Source organism: Leptinotarsa decemlineata, unplaced genomic scaffold (assembly GCF_025532065.1).
Source record: "Leptinotarsa decemlineata unplaced genomic scaffold, Ldec_3_MD MMD2_tig00002082_RagTag_RagTag, whole genome shotgun sequence".
NCBI classification, from domain to species: domain Eukaryota; kingdom Metazoa; phylum Arthropoda; class Insecta; order Coleoptera; family Chrysomelidae; genus Leptinotarsa; species Leptinotarsa decemlineata.
Window position 1 is genome coordinate 6,870,221 of NW_027412573.1, and position 23,865 is coordinate 6,894,085.

Below are 23,865 nucleotides of genomic sequence, written 5' to 3' on the forward strand. Positions count from 1 at the left end.
TGGCATCAAATTTGATACCTTATGGAAATACTTTATATAGCAGAACAAGAAATATACCAAGAGCCGTTCGTTGGTTTTGATTTGTGAATTCCTATTTCTGTCTAACCAGATTCTAATGTAGTTTTTGGCTATATTATTATTTGAAATTCTCTGCGAACAATTAATTGAAACTCATCAATAAAAAAACTATAACTCGCTCACCTTGCAAATTGGGCACTGTATGAAAGAAAAAGTGATTCTCGGTCCTGCCCAACGCTTCATCAACACTGCTTTACAGCAGTGCAAATGAAAAACATGCCCGCATCCCAGCTACAATACAGAGAAAATATTTATAAAACAGTTTAAAAATTAGACATTCGGAATACCTGAATCGCAGGCGCACAAGAAAGGGCTTCTGTAAAGCAAATCATGCACATGTCATCTGAATCTTGTCTGAGAGTAGTATCGCCTGAACAACCGTGTAAGCAAGGAAGACATTTCGTCTCTCCTAAAACTCCTCCGCACATGTGACCGCAGTTCAAAAGTTTGCAACAAGCTGTTCGTCCATATTCCTGAAACAATAAAAATCATAGCAGTTGATGCCATTAGAAAATGCTCGAAGGCAAAAGCTTTGTCTTTGAGAAGTGAGTGAACTAACGATACATTGAATTTTTCATTAGGTAGACTTTTCAACAAATACTGGATTGATCACAAAAATTTTCAAATTCTTCATCAGGAATAGTATTTTTGGGAAAAAAATGTTTGGCTTTGTACTTATCTATCTTCATACTAAAAATGTGAGACGCTTCCAAAGAAAGGAAATGAGCAGTTTAGTTCAAAATAAACTTTAAACAATTATATACACATCATGCACGTGCACTTTTATTTCTTCTCATATTTTTTTATATTATTTTTCACTGTTTTCAACTAACTTATTCAAATATTTCTGTCCTAGTGTTTTTATTGCTTCTTCTTTTAGATTCAAAATCTGTTTTAGACAACGAAAGTCCGAACCTCTGAAAGTCAACAAGAAACATTATCCAGCACAATCTGAAGACAATAAGAGTATTGTAACACATTAATAAATTAACTGTCTTAATCAAATTCATTTCCAACAATATTTCACTAATCACAAACTAATTTATTTTACACCACTTAGCAACTAAAGCTTAATTTATTTTCACTATTTGAATTTCTTGTTTAGCCGCTCTATTCACTTTCTGAACTGCCCTCTTGGGTCGGAAAGACGTGCTTATATCGGTAACGGTTCTTTCTAGAAATATGTAGGTACGGGGCTGCTTCAGATTTGTTACAGTATGTAGACAAAATAGAAGTATAATAACATCGGACTGTACTAAGTCACATGACTTATGGTACTGCAAATAGCCATGAATATTTCTAGGCGGCTCGGAAAATTATAAACTATTAATATAGCCTACCCTGACTACATAGCAGATGCCGTTGACACTAAAAAAAGTGTGCGTCTCGGGACGCCCGACAGAAATGATAACTTAAACTGATCTAAGTTGAACTATTCAATATTGAAATTGTTTAACTTGAAAAATTTATAGGTTATTACTTAAATTCTATGTATATATTAATATGATAATGTAGGGAAAGGTTATTTATTAATAAAATATTTCATTGTTTATTTAGTGTAGGTATGTACATATATTATAGCTACCATGAGTCAATTGTTACTTTTGTAGGATTAAATAATGATACTGATAATGTGAACACAAAATTAGTTTCATCATGTTTTAAGCCACGTTTCACATAATAAAAGAATATTACGTTTTTGCTGCCATTGGCAGTATACGCCAATGGCACACTAAACACTGATTTTGTGTTCGACGAGAGAGGAGGAGCTTGCCTTCCGCTGAAGTACGCGTGGGAGAAAGGGAAGCTAGATAGACTGGCGCTGAAACGCATTAGGTAACGAAGCTGTTTACTCTCCCATAAAAAGTTATCACTTTAAAAATTCAATACTGGAACAAACACGACCAGCCGAAAGTGTTGTTTACTTCCGCGATATTATCCACATAAATGAATGGTGGTCACTGTCCTTAAATTGTTATAAGATACCTAACGGCCGATTTCATAATCATTATCTAAAGTCCACTTTACCGAAAGGAGACTTTACACTAAAGTTCCCTTTAAAGTAGCTCTTGTCGTCATTTGGTTTCATAATTGATAATAAAGTGTCCTTTCCATAAAGTATCTTTTAAGTAATTTTTAAGATGTTGGTTAGCCTGGAATTCAATATTTTTTATTGCCTAATCAATCTGTACAAAATGTATATGTACAAACGTGTAGTATTATCATCCTTCTACCTGAAACTCCCTGCAAAGAAATAGTGAATTACCTGGCATTCGTGATCTGCACAAATATTTCCGATAGCCAACAACCCGGAATTACCGGTGGTACCGCAGAATCTGCAGATGCCGCTCATACCAACACATTTGGTGCGTGTGCCGCCTTCTCTAAATTCTATCAGAGCTTTCAAAGTCCTCGGGTCCGCGAGAGCCAGTAGCCAGAATAGTTTCGTTCTGCCGCAACCTTCGTGCAACTCTACTTTGATGGCTTCTTCTTCCTCTTTGCAAACCTTGTCAGAAGAAAAATGCAGTAAAAATACATGATTACTTTTATAACAATGATTTTGACGGAGTTGAAATAAGTTTGAGGTTCTTCAGCATAGAAGATTTAATCGTATAGGAAATATCTTGTTACGCTATGAACTGGCACTAACTATAATTAAAAAAAAGAATCTAGAAGCATTCAAAACGTTCATTAACTTGAATCCTGGAAGTGTTTTCTACTTTTTTTTTTGGTACCTAAAGTCTATCCAAATCCAAGATAGAGTGGATGTAAACATTGACATGCCCTACGCACGTGATATTAAAAATCCCAAGAATTGGCCAGGGTCGTATTCAGAACCAACATCTTGTTGATTGCAAATGCTATATCATACTTAGGAAAACTTTTTTATAATAATAACGAGTGAAATGCACAAGTTTTGCAGTTTAACGGGAAAAATGCAGATAATATGTGTAATATAAAATGGATTATTATATAATGGATTTTTCACAGCGCACTCAAGCATTATATGAAAAGAGACGTACTTATGTTTTTATTGATAATTTTTATTTTATGTAAAATCAAAAGGAATATTAATCAAAATTATTCAACTGGATGAATTTGTCTCTTCATCAGTAGTGTCATCCTCACCAATCTGAATTATCAGTGGCTCGATTTGTGCCTCTATTATTTTATCAAGCTTCCACATCTTTGTCTCGACTTCCGATATCACATGCCAAACACACTTCTCCCATTTCTCCGCTGTGACTCTTTTCAAAGCCTCATCAAAAAGTATTTTGATATCTGCAAATTTGAACGTGGTGTTATGCTGAGTTACAAAATTCTTCACATCTGCCCATATTAACTCGATGGGATTGAGCTCGCAGTGGAATGGAGGCAGGCGAAGGACAATTTTGTTTTGGCCTGCTGCCATCTCATCGACTATATATTTTTGGTATTCAAGCTTGCGCTCCTTGACAATTTTTAGTAGCTGTACTCTTAGCATTGAGCCTTCAAAGCTAATATTCTTTGATCGCAGCCAATTTTGGATTTCAACCTTCTTTGAAGACGTTGTCAGAATCTTCTCTAACCGAAATTGAGGCAGGTCTTAATATAAATATAAGTTTACCTGATGGATTTGTTAATCCGGTGGATAGTCCATCAAAGGCCCTCCTAGATGAGGTCACAGTTTCATCGACCCATACTTTAGGGGTAGTATGACCAGCATTGACCCAGGTTTCATCCATATAATAAATCGTTCTCTGTTGTTCCCTATAATATTTAATTTTGGTCGAATACTCTCTCCTCCATAACACAATTTCCTCTCTATCCAATAATAAACTATTGCGCCCTCGTTTTTTCCATACAAAATTCAAATGTTTCAATACTTTATGGAATGTTGACCGCTTAAAACTTGGCAATAAAACATCTTCATTTATTTCTGTGAGTACCTTGTCTATCGTGGGTATTTCATTTCCAAAAAAGTACTCATGCACTTTTCTCCTGATTGCATGTTTATCAGGCATCATCTATTGATTTTATAATGGTTTGACGATTCTGATTTGTATTCGGTTTGGAAAATGTATGATTTTGTTTATATTCCCGTAAAATATTGTAAATCGAAGCGCAACACACTCCAATTTTATCGAAAACTTTCGATACGACTTCGTCGACAGTCGATGTCTCAATTTCTTCCATCTCTTTCTTGAACACATTTAAAATCACTTCTTTCATCTCAACACTCAAATGTCTTTTTTAGATCGTTTCCTGGCTGGACTCAGAGGATAACTCACAGTGTCATCAGCAGTGTCTGTACTGGACATCTTGGAAAACAATTTCAAACAATAAATATACTATAACGCACGCCACACAAACACGCAAACGACTGATTACAACCCTGTGCTGGTACCGAACTCGTACCAAGAAGGCGAATTCACCAATGAATGCTGCCCTTTCCATCTGACACTGGGCGATCACGTAAACATCACGCTTCGGTTTTGTTTTGTTTCACTCTATCTTGGATTTGGATAGACTTTAGAGTAATTACTTTTCTACATTTTTAATTCACAGCTAATGATGAATTATTAGTAATACAAGTTTTGAACAGAACCTAGTTAATATTTTCAAATAACAAAAACCGATTTTTTTTAATTTCTCAGTTGAATTGACATGTTAAGATCATAGACCTCCGGCCCGCCCCCATGAATCTGTTTGAAAAAAATTGCTTCTGAATGCTAGAAAATCTTATCAGAATGCAGTAATAATTTCGTAATGATTATTTAATTTCTATTCTGTTAGTACCAGTTCCTGATAATTCTCAAAAAAAAAACATTTGGAGACATCAAATTTCGAATCTGTCTCCATGTGATATTTTCAAACACCTCAGGAAACTTTCTCAAAAAGTGTTACTACTCCCACTTCTGAACTATAATTGGTATCCGGGTAACATTTTTCAACAATAAATCACTCTTAATAAGTTGTTCCCCTTCGATGTCTTTATTAGTAAAGGTACTATGCCGTTTCTGTCTCAAAGTCCTATGCTTTTTCTCATGATGCTTCATTTCAGTCATCCTTTCAAGGCCATTCGAGCGTAGAGCTGTGTACGATCACTAGCATAAGACTATACGGACCATAGGGTGGATCATACGAGAATCGGATACAGGATGATGTGAAGTTATAAAATGGCAGCATACCAAAAGGGCACTGAGCCGTATCTTCACTAATCATGGTCGGTGCAGCACATCAAATGAAACGACATACCTTCACATACCTTCATTAATAATAGTCGTATCACTGTTACACAGGTCACACTTACCTTGAGTTGGGTGTTCTATAAGGTTTCGCCCTTTCATTTGATGTGCTACACGTCTCGATCCAACTATTATTAATGAAGATATGACTTAGTACCTTTCTGTTATGTCACCATCTTTGATTTTTCTTTATTAATGAATTCATCATTCCTTTTCGTTTCAGTTGATGTGCTGCACGTGACGATCCGACATATTAGCGAATATACAGTTTAGTGCCCTTTTGTACCCTGTATCCGATTCCCATATAACCCACCGATTGTGCTCGAATGACGTTGAATGGATCGTAAATGACTGAAATGAAGCATCATGAGAAAAAGCATTGGATTTTGAGCTAGAAAAGGCATAGTGCCTGAAGAAAGGCATAAACTAAAAAACCAAAATGGTTATATGTGGTGAATAGTATAAACTATATAACACGAGAACATAAAAACAGCTCAAAAACAGAACAAGCATCCTCTGCTTCCTCCCGCATTAGTATCAGAAGAGAGAATTTCAATGCAATCATCAACCAGACGGCTTGAATAAACCATAACAGAAATAATTTCTGTTACTAAAACAGTACATAAGATTCTTCTCCCCCGATTTTGGGGCTTTGTTCATAAGATGGAACTATTTGTATTCCATTGAAACAGATCCTATCTCAGACGAAAGTTTTGTATATGCTATTTTGGTTAGATCTGTCCTACAATGATGAGAAGATATATTGGGAAACAGGTCTCTAGGTGATCACTCGATTGATTTCAGTGAGGTCTTGTTGCTCAATAAACGAGAATCATCTGCAACAATTTCTTCTGTGAGAAGAGTTGCACAAATATCTGTCGTGATATCAACCGTTGAAGTAGTGTTTTCCAGCAGGCATTCAGCGAAACCTGCTGTGCAGGACCGTTGGAAGAGGTGAACGCTTCGAATTTCAATTCCTCTAGGCAAACAAAGAAAATATAGAAAGGCGATTATATCAATGAAGAGGAACGATATCTTGCAGGAAGTGACTTCGCTTTCAATTCTGGTCATTAATTCTCAAAGGGCAAAGGAAACAAAATTATGTGGGTACGGAGAAACTGAGCTAGAAGAGTTTATATTGGAATTTGTACTATTTATACTTTTTGAACATCACTACATTCTTTACAAGAATACATATCGTATTTCACAACAACATAATTTCCACTAGTTTCTACTGTATGTTGACGCTAGTGAAAGGAAGTAGGTGTTTCGAAACCATAAGGGCGGGATTATAATACTGTTGATACACTACTACCTATCAAAAATTACCTGTCTCTGATGATTCCTCGTTTTTCTATGCAAGTGGAGGTACCTATCACAATCAGCGCACAAGTTTCCACAGTGACTGCACTGCACAACAGCGACAGTTTCTCCGTCATCATGGTTACCACACGTTGGTCTCGGGGGCATTGGCTGACCCTCTGGTTGGCTCCATTGACCTAAAATATCACATAATGAAAACAAAACTTTCTTTTCGTCAGCAGTTCAATAGTGAAATAGTACAAGAGCCAAAAATGATAGTCCAAATATTTTTTTATGAAATTGCTCAAGTGAAGAACTACCTGACGACAGTCTTTCGACATGATCCTCATCCAAGACACACAGTGAAGCCAAAGCAAGCCACAACGTCGGAGTTCTCAGACAATTCGTTGGTAATCTCAGATCTTCAGAAAGATAGGTGAGGTGTAGTATGTTTTCTGCTATCGCACCTTTAGTAATATTTGCCCAGGAATCCGAGAGTTTTCCCTAAAAAATATATAATATTGGATTTTTTCTCAATAATAATGAAGAAAATATCGTTGATAATTTCATTATTCATTAGTGGTGAATTATCAATTACAATAGGGGACTGGTATCCCCGAAACAACCTGTATCCTATTTGGTTAACTATATGCCTTCACACAGGATAACATCGCTACAACTTCGAGAGCATAAATAAGTATGGTATTTCTTTCTAAGTTATTACATCAATCAGACGAATACAAACAGTATTAATCATCCAAGGTCAAATACCTTAGTAAAGGACCCCTCTAATTAGAGATTTGAAAAGCTTCAATCATTTTATTTCAAATCCACCATACCATAGTATGAATTAATATTTTAAAGATACTTTTCAAATGTCATCTTCCGTTTCAACGACTAGCTGGGCTGAAAAGTCTCCGTCCTAATACACAGATGGCGCCGGTCTTATGAAAAGTGTTATAAGAACTCCACTCCATCAGAAACAACAATTGAACTTTGGTTTGCTGACTTCAAAAATGTTCGTAGAGACACCAATGATGCAGATAAGGCAGTATCACCAGAAAACAAAAAAATCCGCAAAATCGTTTTAAATGATCGAAAAGTGAAATTGAGAGAGTTAGCTGACGTTGTAAAGATATCAAAAAACGTGTTGGCTTTATATTGCATGAGCATTTGACTATGAGAAAGATCGGTTCGAAGTGGATGCCGCGCAAGCTCACTGTTGACCGAAAACAAGAACGTCTTGATGATTCTAAGCAGTATATGGCCATGTTTAAACACAACAAATCGGAATTTTTGCGTGGATATATGACAATGGATGAAACATGGGTCTATCACTAAACTCCGGAATTAAAACGATCGTCATCTGAGTAGAGATCATCTGGTGAACCTCTTCCAAAGCGCCCGAAAGTACAATAATCTTCTGGAAAGGTTATGGCCTCGGTATTTTGGGATGTGCGTGGTGTAATATTAATCGACTATCTTGAGAAGGAAAATACCACCAACAGTGAATATTATACAGCGTTATTGGAGCGTTTGAAGGCCGAAATTGTAAAAAAACGACCGCATATGGCAAAGAAAAAAATTTTGTTTCATCAAGACAACGCACCGTGTCAAAATCAATCAAAACAATGGCAAAATTGCATGAATAGGGCTTCGAATTGCTTCCGCATCCACCGTATTCTCTAGGTCTAGCCTCCAGTGACTTTTTTCTGTTCCCAAACCTCAATGAAATGCTCACCGGTAAGAAATTTCGCTCGAATGAAGAGGTTATTGCTGCTGAAACTGAGACCTATATTTTGAGGAAAAAATAAATCGTTCAACAAAAGTGGTATTGAAATGTTAGAGCGACGCGTTTTCTTTCTTAGGTACGGGACTTTCCAGCCCGTGTGTACTTATCATGTAAGTTGGACACTTTTACTTCATTTCAGTTCTTGTCCGTTTGGTCCATCAGTTGCCTATTTCATTATTATTATTATCATTATTTTCCCCGAAGATTGAGCTGCTCGGGCACTGTTCACGAAGTCTCGGTACATTCGGGAAGGCGCACCATCAACCAATCATCAGCCAACTACACCGTGGGTTAAAAGTGATCATTGGGTCCGAGATTCATGTGTCCTGAACAAGCGCAGTGAGCCAAGAATGACAGCCTTCTGCATCTGTCCGGTCAAGATTTCTGACTTAGTACGGCAAGCCGACATGAACTTAGAGTGCGGTGTTGTCATTTTATGAAAAATTGATCAAATCAATCGAATCAGGTGAGTGCCCTGTTGGGATCTTCTGTGGATCTCAGCAGGGCATTTGACTGCGTTCAGCATGAGGTACTCTTGTCTAAACTGCACAAATATGGTATTCGTGGAGTGTCACTCGACTTGATACGGAGTTTCTTGACCCACAGAAAACAGTTTGTTAATATATCTTCCACTAAATCTGCATATCAAAATATCTCTATGGGCGTTCCCCAAGGCTCTGTTTTGGGGCCAATTTTATTTTTATTCTACACGAATGACATGGATAATATCGAATCTTCTGCCAGTTTTATTAGATATGCAGATGACACAAATAAAAATAAGTTTACTAGAATTCAACAAGTCCATAGTTATAATACGAGGAATTGTGCTGATTTTCACATTCCCTACTGTAAATATGTTGTATTTTCAGAATATTTCAGTCTGAGGATTTTTTAAAACTCGCTTGAGAAAATATTTACTCGACAATGCTTTTTATACATTGGATGAATTTTTCATTCTTTAGATTATAAGTGACTATTCCTTAATATTTTATCATCTTTGGGAAAATAAATGTATTATTATTAGTATAATAATTATTATAACTTGAGATTCAAGAGGAGGTAGTGAGGTCATCATTCCACCAAGGACTCTAATAAACAGAAAAACCATCCCAACAGAATATTTTGGATAGATTCTGCGGAGTTTAAAGAGAAAGTCCCGATATTTCAAACGTTTCCAATATTCATCTCACCCGTGGCTGAAAACTTGACCACGAATATCGTCTTGCTCTAATGGTCGTGAAGAACTACAACAGGCTTATCAGCTTGTATGAGCCTGTCGGTGGAAAATCAATAGTTCCAATAAATTCAGCACTTCACATTCCACACAACGGATTCAATATTCCCCAGAGCATAAGGACACACCGGTTTCTCATAATAGTATATTATGCAACGATCATGTAATGATGGTTATTAAGACACGAGCATTAACCGGGATACGAAACGAGCCGAAGGCGAGTTTTGTATGGTATATGCGAGTGTATTAATAACCATTACATGAGAGTTGCATACGCTATTTTTTCTAAACCCGATAAATAATGAAAAACTATAAATATTATATTTGTATTGAACACATTTACAGTAATTAACTCATATTTTTTAAAAAAAACACAAACTTAATGGTATTATCATGGATATATGAAAACTATAAAGATTCTAATTATATTTATATCGAATATAACAACTGTAATTAATCTGATCTTTTAAAAATATTGGAGTCGATGGTATTCCTTCTATATCGCTGTTTTCAGACATTTTGATAATATAGGTAGGTAATATGAAAACTGATTTTGACAAATAAAGCAATTAGTTACTTAGGTTAGAATCTAGGACAAACAAAGGAACAGGATTCTTGATTGAAAAATTATGGGTTTCTATTGGTTGATAATCTGTATCGTTATGAAAAATCTGAATCATAATGGATTATGGTCATATAAGTGTATTGTTAGAGTACGGGTGTAGAAAAAGTCCTTTTTTCTACACCCGTACTCTAACAATTCACTTATATGACCATAATCCGTTTCATAATGATATCCATGATTATGAAAAATCTGAATCATAATGGATTATGGTCATATAAGTGTATTGTTAGGAGTACGGGTGTAGAAAAAGTCCTTTTTTCTACACCCGTACTCTAACAATTCACTTATATGACCATAATCCGTTTCATAATGATATCCATTATGATACAGATTTTTCATAACGATACAGATTATCAACCAATAGAAACCCATAATTTTTCAATCAAGAATCCTGTTCCTTTGTTTGCCCTAGATTCTAACCTAAGTAACTAATTACTTTATTTGTCAAAATCAGTTTTCATATTACCTACCTATATTATCAAAATGTCTGAAAACAGCGATATAGAAGGAATACCATCGACTCCAATATTTTTAAAAGATCAGATTAATTACAGTTGCTATATTCAATATAAATATAATTAGAATCTTTATAGTTTTCATATATCCATGATAATACCATTAAGTTTGTGTTTTTTTTTAAATATGAGTTAATTACTGTAAATGTGTTCAATACAAATATAATATTTATAATTTTTCATTATTTATCGGGTTTAGAAAAAATAGCGTATGCAACTCTCATGTAATGGTTATTAATACACTCGCATATACCATACAAAACTCGCCTTCGGCTCGTTTCGTATCCCGGTTAATGCTCGTGTCTTACTAACCATCATTACATATTCGTTGCATAATATACTATTATAGACGTGTTTTGTCGGTGGATACAGACTGAGACATTGTCAAAAAAAATTATAACAATAATGCATATTTTTACTTTGTATCGTTGGTCACAAAAAATACGTAAGTGTTATATACTCACAGCTGCCATATCTTTTATCAGATTGACAATGACCTCAGCGAGTTTTTTGCTGGCCGAGCCTCTGAGCCACCACCTTGCTCCTAGTACGTCTTCCGGCTGAATCGATGTGGCTAGTGTGACAGTATTCATTTCTTTTGGCATACTCCCATTGCCCGATTTACCTCTAACTTTTACTTGTAACGTTAACGACTTTGCTATCACGCTGAGGAAGACGTCCAGAATTCCGAGTCTGTAATAAAAATCAAGTTGATTTGAGTAGGAATTAAAAATGAAGAAACTCACTGATTAACGTCGAAATTTCCCGATGTTGCATCTTTGTTGGCGGCTGACACGATACTGAAATCTCTGGCAGGTAATTTCTTAACGCCTATGACCCTTCCAAAGGCTTCTGGGGTTATTTCCGGCAATATCCTTCTCAACAGCGACGTCACCTAAATAACACCAGACCATTCCACATAAGAGCTATTGATAATATATCGTTACTACTACGTCAAACATGTTGAATAATTCGATCACAGGAATTGTAAGTCTTGTGTCACAACTTTCATTATCTTAACGTACCTGCCTCTGTACTCTGGCAGTCCCTGTGTGTAATAATGTCAAAATGTCTCCAATAAGTGCACATTGTTGCGACAGATATGCTCGTCCGACCGAACTGCCTGAGAGGGCTAGGACCATGGATAACATTTCGAAACAGTAAGTATCCGAGTATTTGACTCCGTCCTGGCTGTGGTTCGAGAATACTGATGAAATGCAAAGGTTTGATTCCCATTCAACGTGCACCCTCTCGGTCTCTCTCCTTATCGCTTGGACTATGTGGACAATAACCTGTTGATATTGATTGTTATTTGTTTTCATGTTTCAGATAAGATCCAATTTCTGATAACAGTGAAATAGATATTACCACAAAAAAGCATAAATTTTAAAAGAGTCTACGAATCAATTTGGAATATTATGTTCATAAATACGAATTTGGAGGAATAGCATATAAACAGATATAAAAATAGCTAAAAGACCAATACCCATCGAGTCATACACAGTTTACCAAAATAGTTCCTCGAGGTAGCGTACTAGGCCATCTTTAATCATTGTCCATACCAATGGCCTGATGTCTGAACATTTGTCTACACTATCATATCGAAGCAACTATTGCAAATGAGTTATAAAACAATAATGCCAAATGTTTCCACTTTTATCTGTTCATATTCTTGTACTTTCTCCTCTGTCCATTTAGAGAAAAAAAAAACAAAAATTGAGTCCCCAACACTCTTAGTTATACTGTTTCTCCAGTACCTGCTGTACAAATCAAATTCAAATACTTGTTTTGTAATCAGAGGCCTGATTACTAAAAAGATTTTCAGAAACTGTTTCGGTTTTGATACTCGTATCATCGTTGGGTGATACACACATTCCTTATTGCTTCTGAGGCATCAAATGTAATGGTTCAGCAAAAATTTCATGAAATCTGGTTGTGTTTGATTGGAAAATTTGTTTGCAGAGCCAGTCCATGTAATCCTCTGATGAATTGCCAATTAAGAAAAGTTTGTCCAATCGAAACTGTTTATTTTTAAGGACATCGGATAAAAAAGATAAAAGACTTGATACAAACTCTGAAATTGTCTGGTGAATGATTCAATTGAAATATTTTCAAAAAGTGACTTCACGAGGTCTCCATAAGGTAGATCTTTCAGAAGATTTTCTGGCCCTTAAAATACTGCTACGCTATTATAATGATCACTTCCAAAAGCAGCATATATAATTTGTCTTATATAAATTGGATTGATTCAACTCTTTATCTTATATTTTTCAAACTATCCGATGATTGATTTGAATTGAATTTCTCAGTGTTATTTCACTCGTGGCGAATTATTGTATTTTTTTATTAAACAACGACTGGAACACAAAATACTGTTGACGACTGGAACAGTTGACATCCAAGTTATGCGTCATCTTCCGGGTTTGTTGGCCGTGATCTGCAGGTTTTCATGCCTGAAGTTTCGTCTAAGACTGCGGAATACATTATCAAAGGTGATGGAGCAACATACTATTTGCTATATTGGTTCTCCCAGCAGATACTATATTATTGGAAGTTAACTCCAGTTTTACTCCTTTGTTGAATGAAAATACCTTATTTGTGTGCAAATTTCGGACAGGTAGTCAGATTTTACTTATGTTAATTCCCTCTTCCCTGTTTTGAAATTGCCGCTGTGTTTATGAATTTCTAATGCCTCCCAACATACTTTTGGATTGTGATTCTGAGTTTTGTTGAGTGTTTGTGTTTCTTCGAACGAGAAAATGTGATATGTCGATTTGTCCAAGGCGACAATTTCTCTTGTGTTCATAGAACCGGGTACTTAAAATTCTTTTGTTTTCAATGTAGACCGACCCACAGCTACCAAGGAATCTGGTATATAACCCCGTTGTTGCTAAAGGCTATAAGATCCTAAGCCTACCTCAGACTCTCTCTGATAGTTTACTTTGGCCTCCATGTCGATTTCACATTGTGGTTCTCCAATGACGAGCCTGACTGTGACTACTTTGGCGTTTGCTCTCCTGAGCTGTATCGCCTGCTCGAACTCTATTTCATTTCACTGTACATTCCCTTTAAAGGCATTTTAGGTAGTTGAATTCTTTGGGGAGACTCTCAGGTTCGCAGGTCAGATCCTCTCATATTAATTACGTATTCCATCTACCGTGGCTGGTGATTCGACTTCTTATTCAGATACCTATGTGTGTCAGTTTTCAGTACACTGTATGACCAAATGTCCAATTTTCACGTCTGCAAACAGATGTGCGATGGATTTCTGAACAATGTATGCAAACTAAGCTAAGGTAACTCCAGATAGGCCCGTTAATGGAAAAAATGTTACACACCGATTGGGAGAATTCTGGAAAAACACAACGTGAATACCGATACTCAGGCCAACAAAAACTTTCAGTCAGCTAAAGACCCCAGAGAGTCTTTAGCAGCACCAAGGGTATACCACGGATCCTTCGTAGTTGCAGGACTGAAAAAAAAAATAAGAGCTCTGCTCTCTTAGTATTAAGGTAGATAATAGAAATTATTACACAAAGACATGTCAATAGAAGGAAGAGGGAACTGGCATGAATGAAATCTGTCTACTTATCCCAAATTGCACTAATGATGTAATTTAATTCAATCCATAGGAACGAAGCCACGCATACTGCCGTAGGGATAAAATTGGAGAAAAATTCCAATAATATGGTATCTTCTGCGAGAACAACTAGAGCACTTTGTCGTTACCTCATCGTCGTAACCATAGATAAAACGTGAGGCTTCAACATTTAGGGAACACGGCCAACAAACCCTACAAATAACTTCGACATCGTTATCTCCAGACATGAAATGTCACACCCTTGGATTCACAACTTCCCTAATGGAATAATCCATATGTCAAAACTATTGGATGAAGCAGGATAAGATGTATACTTTTAATTTTTAGCCACAGTTACTGACCTGTTTCTGCAAATGCGTCAGCTTACTCCTACTGAACAGAATACCAACAACATGCTCCCTCAAATCATTGCTTTCCTCATTTGGGTTCAGGCTATCGCTCATCGAGGCAGATCCATTATGAGTGTCCGCGCCGTTTGCATTTTGCCCTTCTTCGCCTTGCAGCAGTTTCCCGAAAACCTGTGACGTAATGAGTCTGAACACCCTCAGAGTTTCCGCTTCGCAGTATTTCTGCTGGAGTGTACTGGCGGTGAACTGTTTTCCCACTCTGAGGGATTCCCCTTCTATGTTCCCCAGTACTCGTATTTGTCTCACACGCACCGAGTTATCTGGTCCTTTGAGTTCAAGTCTGACAACCGTTGTGGTTGGATCTAGAAGAGGGACAGCTTTTATTAAAAATTACAGAGTTTCATTTTACTGGCGCCTCCAAGGATTCACAAAGCTGTACGAGAACAATACATGCAATCAAAATAAGAGGAACAATCATTTAAAAACTTTTTATGAACTTCACTGACAGATAAAGCAGAGATGCGGACAATAGCAGAACATAAAATCATGCAATTCTGATATCAAAAGGGTGTACATTAATATTTTCTAGTAAATAATTCATATGAGAGCACTTTATAGGTTAGCTTAGGTTCAAAGTGAGTGGGTCTATTGGTTGCGGTGGAGAGTCGAATCCGACCAAATATACCCAGCTTCTTAACGAAGCCGATTAGTTTGTATGGTGAGTGGTCTTTCAGGTCAGATGGTAAGAGTATGGCTCTGCCGAACTCCTAATTCGGTCCCCAGCGGGACAGGCACAAAGTATGTGCTCTGCTGTTTCACGACCTGTGAGAAGACCTGTTAGACATTGTAGTTCATCCCTACTGTAGTCCAACAACTGTTTGGTATCTAGCTTCGAAGGGTGAATAAACGCCTTGGAGTGAGCCAATGCTGGAAGATTCTGCCAGAAGTCCATAAATCTTCTTGCTATCCAACTGTTCAATCTTCGTTTGGCAAAGCCTAAAACGATGCCGATGACAGGTTCTGGTCCGATGAAGCTGCTTGCAGCATCCTCCTTTACAAGGGAGTCAGAAGCCATATTGCCTTTCAGGCCAGTATGGCAAGGAATTCAGACCAGAGACAATCTATCAAGTATTCCTATCGAAGAAAGTCGTTTTTGGCAATTTGCTACCATTTTAGACGTTGCTCGGTAGGAGCCAAAAGTTTCCGACGCCACTTGACTGCCCTAGAACATTTTTATTGACTTGTGTATGAGGTTGGATTCTCTCCGCACACAATTCAATAGCGTAAATTTCCGCTTGAAATAAAGTCGCATAGGTTCCTAGGCAGGTTGATATCTCTGTCCTGGGTCTGCGACTGAAAACACCTGCACCAGAACCGGAAGGTGTTTTTGATCCAGCTGTGAACCACCTGCTCTCAATATTTCCTTCTGCTGGAGAATCCAGTCCTCTCTACTTGGGAACAGTATTTTATAAGGCAGTTCGTAGTTGACTAGAGTACCTTATACATAATGAAGATAGAGTATATTTTCGAAAACTGATATATTCATTTACATTCATCAATGGAATCAAAATGATAGAAAATACTGCTTAAGATATTAAATTGTGGGTTATTCTATAGCAAAGGGAATTTACTACTATAAAAGCCTACAGTAAACACAAAGTTCAAATAGGTAGACTACAACAGAAAATCATGTGTGAGGAAAAAAAAACAATCACTTTCGAAAATAATATGAAAGAATATTAACAGTATTAAATATAGAAAGAAGTAGAAAAGATAGTAAAAAGTGCTGGACAGATAAAAATTGGAGCATATTGTTATCAAGCATATATTTCATTCCTACAGAATCACTTTTAAGAAAAACGAATATATTGCATGCACTATTTGAAATCTGTACAACACGATGCAACACAAAACCAACTTCAACACTAACCAGTAAATCCATGAAAGATCAATTAGTCTCACCTGCTACCGGACAACTGACCCAACCTCCTAACAATCTAGTTTCAACTTCGACAGTTCTTAATTTCAATAGTTCGTCACTATTTTGTCCAGAATAAAACGTTATTGATGATAGTTTATTCTGAAACAACACCATGTTCAATTAAAAACAATGTAAATGAAACATATCTCTGAAATATTCCAATTCAACCTATTGATACCAAGTTTCCGCAGTAAATCATTAATACCTTTCATACTAACTGCAACTGAACCATAGTCGACATTTTGATGAACATCAGAAAAAACAAAAGACCCATTATTGAGCCCTGAGGAATGCATACAAAATCTTTCTATCCTAACATAAATTTCTCAATATTCGATGGAATTGGAGAATGCAGTAACAAACTGCCAACTTCGAAATTACATAAAAAATAACTGCCCCTCAAATTTCAATCGTTCAAGGACAGCCAGGCTGAATTAGGGACATTAATGAGCTCAACAGCGACACTGAGATAATTTTTATTCATATTTATTTATTGAAACCTCGAGAAAAAAATGTAGATCCTCATCAGAAAAGTGAAGTCTCGAGAAAAAAATATGGTAATTTCAAAGTTGAAGTCTGGAGAAAAAATTTGAGATAAAACCAAAATGAAGCGGTGTATCCCTTCTATTTCATCGAAAGAACATAGTTGTCATACTAATATTCACGAGTATTTTTGTATCATGATATTCAAACTATTTATTTATATTTCATTAAACTGTTTCAAAAGTTTTGTCCGTTTTCATGAGTCTACTTTGAACTGTGAACACTCATTCGATTTAATCGAAATAAGTGCACTTTTGCCAACGTAAGTAATGTCAGCATGAATGTACGTGCTCGGGATTCGATAAGTTGACGAAGGCCGTTCGTGCCTGGTCCTGATTGACGAAGGTTCTACCAGTGAGAAAATTATCTAAGTGCTGGAAAAAGATGATAGCCGGTTGGCGAGAGGTCTGCGGAGTATGCTAGATGTGGCAGAACTTCGTCGCTCAATTAGTTTAATATTAGGACGGTGAACTGTGCAACGTGCGGACGGGCGTTGTCGTAGAGCAGAATCAAACCTCTTCTGTTGACCAGTGCCGACTGCTGCTAACCCAAGTTTCGGTACATTTCGTCGTTTTTCTCACAATAGGATTCTACTACTGTGATAGTTTGGCCTGGTTGCATACATTTTTTATGAATCACACCAGCTGCTCATCAACATACAGTAAAAATGTGTCTTGAACGTCTCCTGCTGTCGTAGAGGATCCACGTCTTAGAGGATACGTTTTAAGCCATCAAAGACCGCATGGCAGCTGACGCCCAGTTCTTCCGCCATCCCACCCACCGTTTGTGATGGCTCAGTCTCCACCAAGGTCCTCAAATCCTCATCCTGGATCACTGAAGTCAATGCATAGAGTACAAAATGTTCTATCGATCAGTATACACCACGACACAGTAGAATAAATAGTTATTGATATATGGAGTTACAAAAACGCGTGACACCGAAACGAACAAAAATTTTGAAACAACCTTCGTTTTTGTATATCTATCGTTATCATCTCTCACCCCTAGATCTCTGCAATTATCGATGTGTATACAAATCAAAACAGGATGATGCCCTTGCGGACAAATCATAGTCACGCTCTTCGTCTTATTCCTATCCTCATCGCCGGATTCCCAGAAAGTTTCGGTCGAATTGTCCGTCAAGCTCCCTACCATAGCCTGACGACTCGAAGCTTTGATTTCGAGTGTCGAAGTCAAGTCCTTCAGGCATTCGACGGTGGCGGTGATCTGATTCAGAGCGCTCTCGTGCATCGAAACGGTGAAATCCTCCATTTCCTCGCTCCTCGACAGGATTTTGCTGATGTTGCTGAAGACTTGCGACCGGTGCAGGAACGAGTGATCGGACGAGGTGAAACGTATACCCCAGCAACGGATGGCGATCTGTTGGAGGGCCGAGCCCATGGGCAGGAGGACCATCAGGTCGGCGATGGTTTGGAGGAGAGAGTGAAAGGTGCTCGGCAGAGGGTGGACGGCTTCTCCGGCTATTGTGATGTCAGAGAGGGGATGTTCGCAAACGTTCAAATCCTGAAAAGTATCAAAAAACATTTTAAGGAATACCAAAAAAAGAATTCAAAAAGAAGTGAGTTCATTTCTCATTTCACAATAAAATTTATAAGACTATATAGATATTTTTGAAACTGTTTTGATGACTGTATCAGTATAAACCAGCGGTTCCCAACCTGGGGTACGCGTACCCCTTGGGGGTACGGAACGACCTGGTTGGGGGTACGCCCAAAATATTTGGTAATGGCGGACTTTATGTGTTTTTATGTGTTTGTCGTACGTTACGTACGTGGTGGTTGAAAAGTACAGTACAGTACTGAAGTTTTTGCCACGCTTCATGATTTCTTGAGTGACAATAATCTGCCCATATCTGACAAAGTGAAACATCAAATAGTGACACATTTGACAAACCTGAAGGGCTCTTTTAGAAAGTATTTTCCTAAACGAGGTGACGGAGAGAACTGGATTGCAGATCCTTTCAATGAAGAAAACGTCAAGACTGCTACATTGACCGTTGATGAGATGGAAAAGCTCCTAGAACTTTCAAGTGACTCCTCCTTGAAGTCTGAGTTCAAGAAGAAACCCCTTGGACAATTCTGGGTGTACATTAGGGATGAATATGGACCCTTAACCACAAAAGCCCTTCTGGTTTTACTTCCTTTTACAAACACAGAACTAGTTGAGAGATCGTTCTCTTCCTATGCTTTTATTAAGAATAAGTATAGGAGTAAGCTAAATGCAAGTCCTGATTTAAGAGTGTATTTATCAACCTTTGATATTGATTTCAAAATATTATGTGCAACAAAACAGGCCCAAGAGTCACACTAAAACAGTTTTGACTTGTTTCAAGAATAATTTTGATTTCTTTTTTTTTTTTCAATAAACTTATTTGCTAATTATAGTATGTTTCCGTGATAAGAAACATTGTATTTACTTTGCTATTATTTTTTTTACAGTTGGTATTTAGAATTTACTAAGTTTACTAGAAACATATATAGGCCTAATTTTGGAACAATAACTTTATTGTCAAATAAAAGATAAAAAAAAACTATTTACTTTCCATGATTATTGTTCTTGCAATTTTTTTTCTTGGGGGAACAATTTCAAATAAATTTATCTCAAGGGGTACGGCAGTGAAAAAAGGTTGGGCACCGCTGGTATAAACAATCCATTTCAATTTACCATAAATTTAAACAACCATATTTTCAACAGAACAGTCGCTTTCATTTGTCAACTCTTCATATTGCATAGGATCTAATGTAACATTGCGGTTATTTTTTTTGGGGGAAAAATAACAAATTTAGTTTTCTTTGGATCGACACAAACAAAGTATCAACATGAATTGAGCTTTCTAAAACGGTTAGGTTTTAATTTACAAATAAAAGTACTATATACATCAAATCTTAACTTGCTCTCAATTTGAAATATTGTTTTGAATCTTGGGGTGTTATAGTGTTATTACAGAACGCATACCTCCTACAGATATGCTATATCATTTATCTTGTGATCGATTGGGACTTTATTTTCAATTGAGGTGAACTTTCACATCGAAACTCACTTTTGAATGCTCTTTACTTCCAAAACACAAAAAAATATCCGACTTTTCTCTCGGTATGAGAGTACACCTGATTTGAAAATAAGACCCCAGACAGTATCCATTCTTCATCTCAAACCATCGCAAAACACCTTTTGAGTTTAGAGACATTTTTTTAAGATCAATACAAAATAACAGTTGACAAACAGAATATTCGCTTACTTCGATTGTTATTTTGCGATTTGCAATTCGCAACGAACATGCCAACATTCAGATGAGTCTCAATCACTGGCGTAGCGTAGTGGGGGCGAAGAGGGCGGCCCGTCCCGGGCGGCACTTTTTAGGGGCGGCAAAATTTCACAGTAAATAATAAAATATATTTTGTAAATATTTGAACCATTTCATATTTTCACGCAACTATGAATTCGTACCGATTGAAAAGAGCACGGAATTTTTCATTACTTGTTCCGTGACGAATTCGGGGAATCCCCTTTCTTTGAATGATCTTTTTGTAGCGAATGGTAACACCGTCTATACTGACTTGCGGAGATTTCCCGTATTTTATTTTGTGTTTGGATTGTTTACGACTTATAATCTGCGAGAATTACTTCTATTACATATATATTGTATATTACGTCACTTCAAGAAAGTACGTGATGCTTTGACAATTCAGACAGGACTAAATGTAATCTAGACGACGCATCTATTGAAATTGACGAGGAGGATTTCAATCTGGAACAACTTCGACTGTGGACTTTTCCTAACTGCTACAGGCAACGAAAATAAATAAATTAATGCAGACTCACTTGAATTATTGAAGTTTATTGTAAATTATAAGCTGCCCAATATTTTAATCATGCTGCGAATATTTTTTACAGTTGCCATAAGCAATGCCAGCTGTGAGAGAAGTTTTTCGAAATTGAAATTAATTAAAAATGATTTAAGGTCGACAATGAGTACTCTAAGACCAACACATTTGGCTATCTTTCCTATTGAACAAGAGGTGTGTGATGCTATAGACATTGATGGTGCAATAAAAGACTTTGCTCTCAAAAAAAGTAGACGTATAAATTTTTAATTGAAGCGGAGGTTTTGTTTTTAACTCTCACAAGCACCTACTTATATTATTTTTCAAAAAGATATAAATATTAATTGATAGTATCATCCTAGTTCTACTTAAAAATTGATTTTCGTTTTATATTCAATTTGCTAATTATTCAATTATGTCGATTGAATAATACCTATGTACCTGTTATATCACTAGTTGAAGTAAGAATTTTTGTATCAATAAACGTGATTGTAAAACAAATAAACTTTTTTTTAATCTAACCTGTATAATGCGACCTGTATAATGATGACTATTCTTACCGAAAAGTTCTCTAGAATTAATTTATATAATGTATAGTATACATTGAATTAAAATACATAATTAAGAGGGCGGCAAAATAGTCTTCCGCCCCGGGCAGCCAATACCCACGCTACGCCACTGGTCTGAATGCCCCCAAGCACGATCACTGAAAAACGACCTTATTTACCGAACATGTTTATTTCAAATGCATGTTGTTCAATTTGCAAAATATATGAGAGTTACAAAGTTCATTCAACACACCTCTAATTCCCTCTAGATTTTTTAAAAGATTTGAATGACTTTTTTCAGATCGCTAGTACTTCGCATTCTTATTGAACTGCTGTATAGCTCCAGCTGCCTTGCTCAAGGATCAAACGGTCTTTGTTGAGGCCCGGTGTGTTTCAACAGAGCTCTGCAGCTTCCCCACAACCGACGACGTGTGGCTACTGGCCACTTGGTTGTCCTTATCAGGACTACCCCGAAAAGAATTCGTCTACTACGGTTCCGGCCACAATGATGGACCCACTAGCCGGACTCCTTCGACGTATTTGCTCCACCCAGGACATCTGAAGGTACGCCGACCTAGCCCACTTACGGGGCAGCCTACGTGGGCTGTGCCACTTCACTAGTAGCTGGGGGCTTTAAATGTGAGTGTGCTTCCGGGGATAGTTCCCACCATAGGGCTAGGTGGCTAGGTAGGTCGAGTCGCGGAGTGTGTCGAGTAGATTCAGGGACTCGTAGGCAACCTTCTGATCCGGCCTTGTGCCATCGTGGTGGCCAGTCATACCCCTGAGGCGCCTTTAGTTTAGTTAGTGGCTAGGGAACTTCCCGTTAAATCGAACCTTTGCTTTCACCGTGGTTTCCACGAGAGATAGAGAGGCAGAAATTCTCGGGTAATCTTATACTGGAATCCCATAAGATCCTGGGTTTTAGACCCTTCGGCGATCTGGTCAATGAGCGGCAAGCAGCCTTGAGACCGAAGCTCTGTCACAAATCCATGCCCAGCCGGACACTTCCGTCAGAAAGACGCTCCGAAGACGGACCGTTTCAAGTGCTGTCTTGGTGACAGACCTGTTCCCTGAGCAGTGTAGTACGTGCAGTGACGGGAATAACAGTACTGCATACATCCTTATCTTCTTCAATAATGTCAACCGCAGTTTTAGGCAAAACACAATGCATAAAAGCCTGAAGATCGCGGCCAATAAACCCGGACAATAGCTTTGACGCAGTTACTTTCTGACAGTGAGAGTTTACATTCTACAAAATACAACATGAATGATTTTAAATTTTGGGGGGCCCGTCATAACATGTTGCATCTGATACATTTTACTCACCAGTTCATCGTCTCTCTTTGGTAATCTGTTGTCTTCCTCTGGTTCATTCTCCATTTCAATTGGGGTTAAAGACGTAACAAACCACCACAACAAGTCGTGCAAGCAAATAGGCTGTGTAACGGACCTCAGCAACCAGTTCAGAGCTTGCATTGCATATACTCTACACATTGCTTTCCTTGAAAAAGAAATATCTTTCAGAAATAAATTAATGTAATGTATTGCCAGGATTTTCATAAATATTTTACTCGATCTTATTTATTTATCTATCTCTAGAGATATTCCTTTATCTGGAGCTCTATTTGAAAAATTTCCTTTGAATAAAAAAAACTAAATATGTACTATGTGTAATGTACAAAAGCGTAAAGCAGAAATTTTTTTAAACGACTTCATATCGAATTAGGACTCCAAACTTGAAATTTAGTGGATTAAATTTTCAGGAAAACGTGTAGCCCTTCTTAGACCTCGTAGTAATGAACTGTAGCAAAAATAAAAATAAATGAATTTGAATAATCAAATGTATTCCGCTCAAAAATGATTTCTTATTCCTTATAAAATAATGATAGATTCAAATTGAATTTCATCAAGGTGGGGCAGTAGAAATTCAAAAACCTTTTTCCCATCAAAAATATATTACTCACCGCAATGCTTGTTTCATAGAAAGTTGCAAGGACTCCAAATCGTGCTGCTGCAGCAAAAACTGCAAAACCGGTCGCTGTAGCAAAGCCAAGCCTTCGTTATTATCGTCATTACTTGTATCATGAACATGGACAATGACGGAAGACGGATTATCTCTCTTGGGTATCAATTTCTGGAGGGCATTGGATGGATTGCACAATAGAGAAGAACCTCCCTCTGCAAAGTAAGTAAGATTTGAAAATCGTTCAACAAGATCTAAAAGTG

At 37.2% G+C, this 23,865-nt stretch overlaps 1 protein-coding gene across 2 annotated transcripts in view; it reads right to left on the reverse strand.

Moving 5' to 3' along the window:
* hiw (MYC binding protein highwire) overlaps positions 1-23,865 on the reverse strand; it is a 216,379-nt gene that overhangs the window by 2,861 nt on the left and 189,653 nt on the right. Inside the window, exons 41-53 of one of the 2 annotated variants that reach the window (XM_074176913.1) lie at positions 23,604-23,817; positions 22,966-23,140; positions 18,249-18,770; positions 16,685-16,802; positions 14,717-15,084; positions 11,800-12,066; positions 11,521-11,669; positions 11,239-11,467; positions 6,929-7,112; positions 6,636-6,805; positions 2,345-2,584; positions 366-551; positions 202-309 (exon numbers count right to left, since the gene is read on the reverse strand). In XM_074176913.1, coding sequence (XP_074033014.1) covers positions 202-309; positions 366-551; positions 2,345-2,584; positions 6,636-6,805; positions 6,929-7,112; positions 11,239-11,467; positions 11,521-11,669; positions 11,800-12,066; positions 14,717-15,084; positions 16,685-16,802; positions 18,249-18,770; positions 22,966-23,140; positions 23,604-23,817 — 2,930 coding nt within the window. Of the gene's footprint in view, positions 1-201; positions 310-365; positions 552-2,344; positions 2,585-6,635; positions 6,806-6,928; positions 7,113-11,238; positions 11,468-11,520; positions 11,670-11,799; positions 12,067-14,716; positions 15,085-16,684; positions 16,803-18,248; positions 18,771-22,965; positions 23,141-23,603; positions 23,818-23,865 lie in introns of those variants that run through there. The other variant, XM_074176914.1, reaches the window with a different exon arrangement.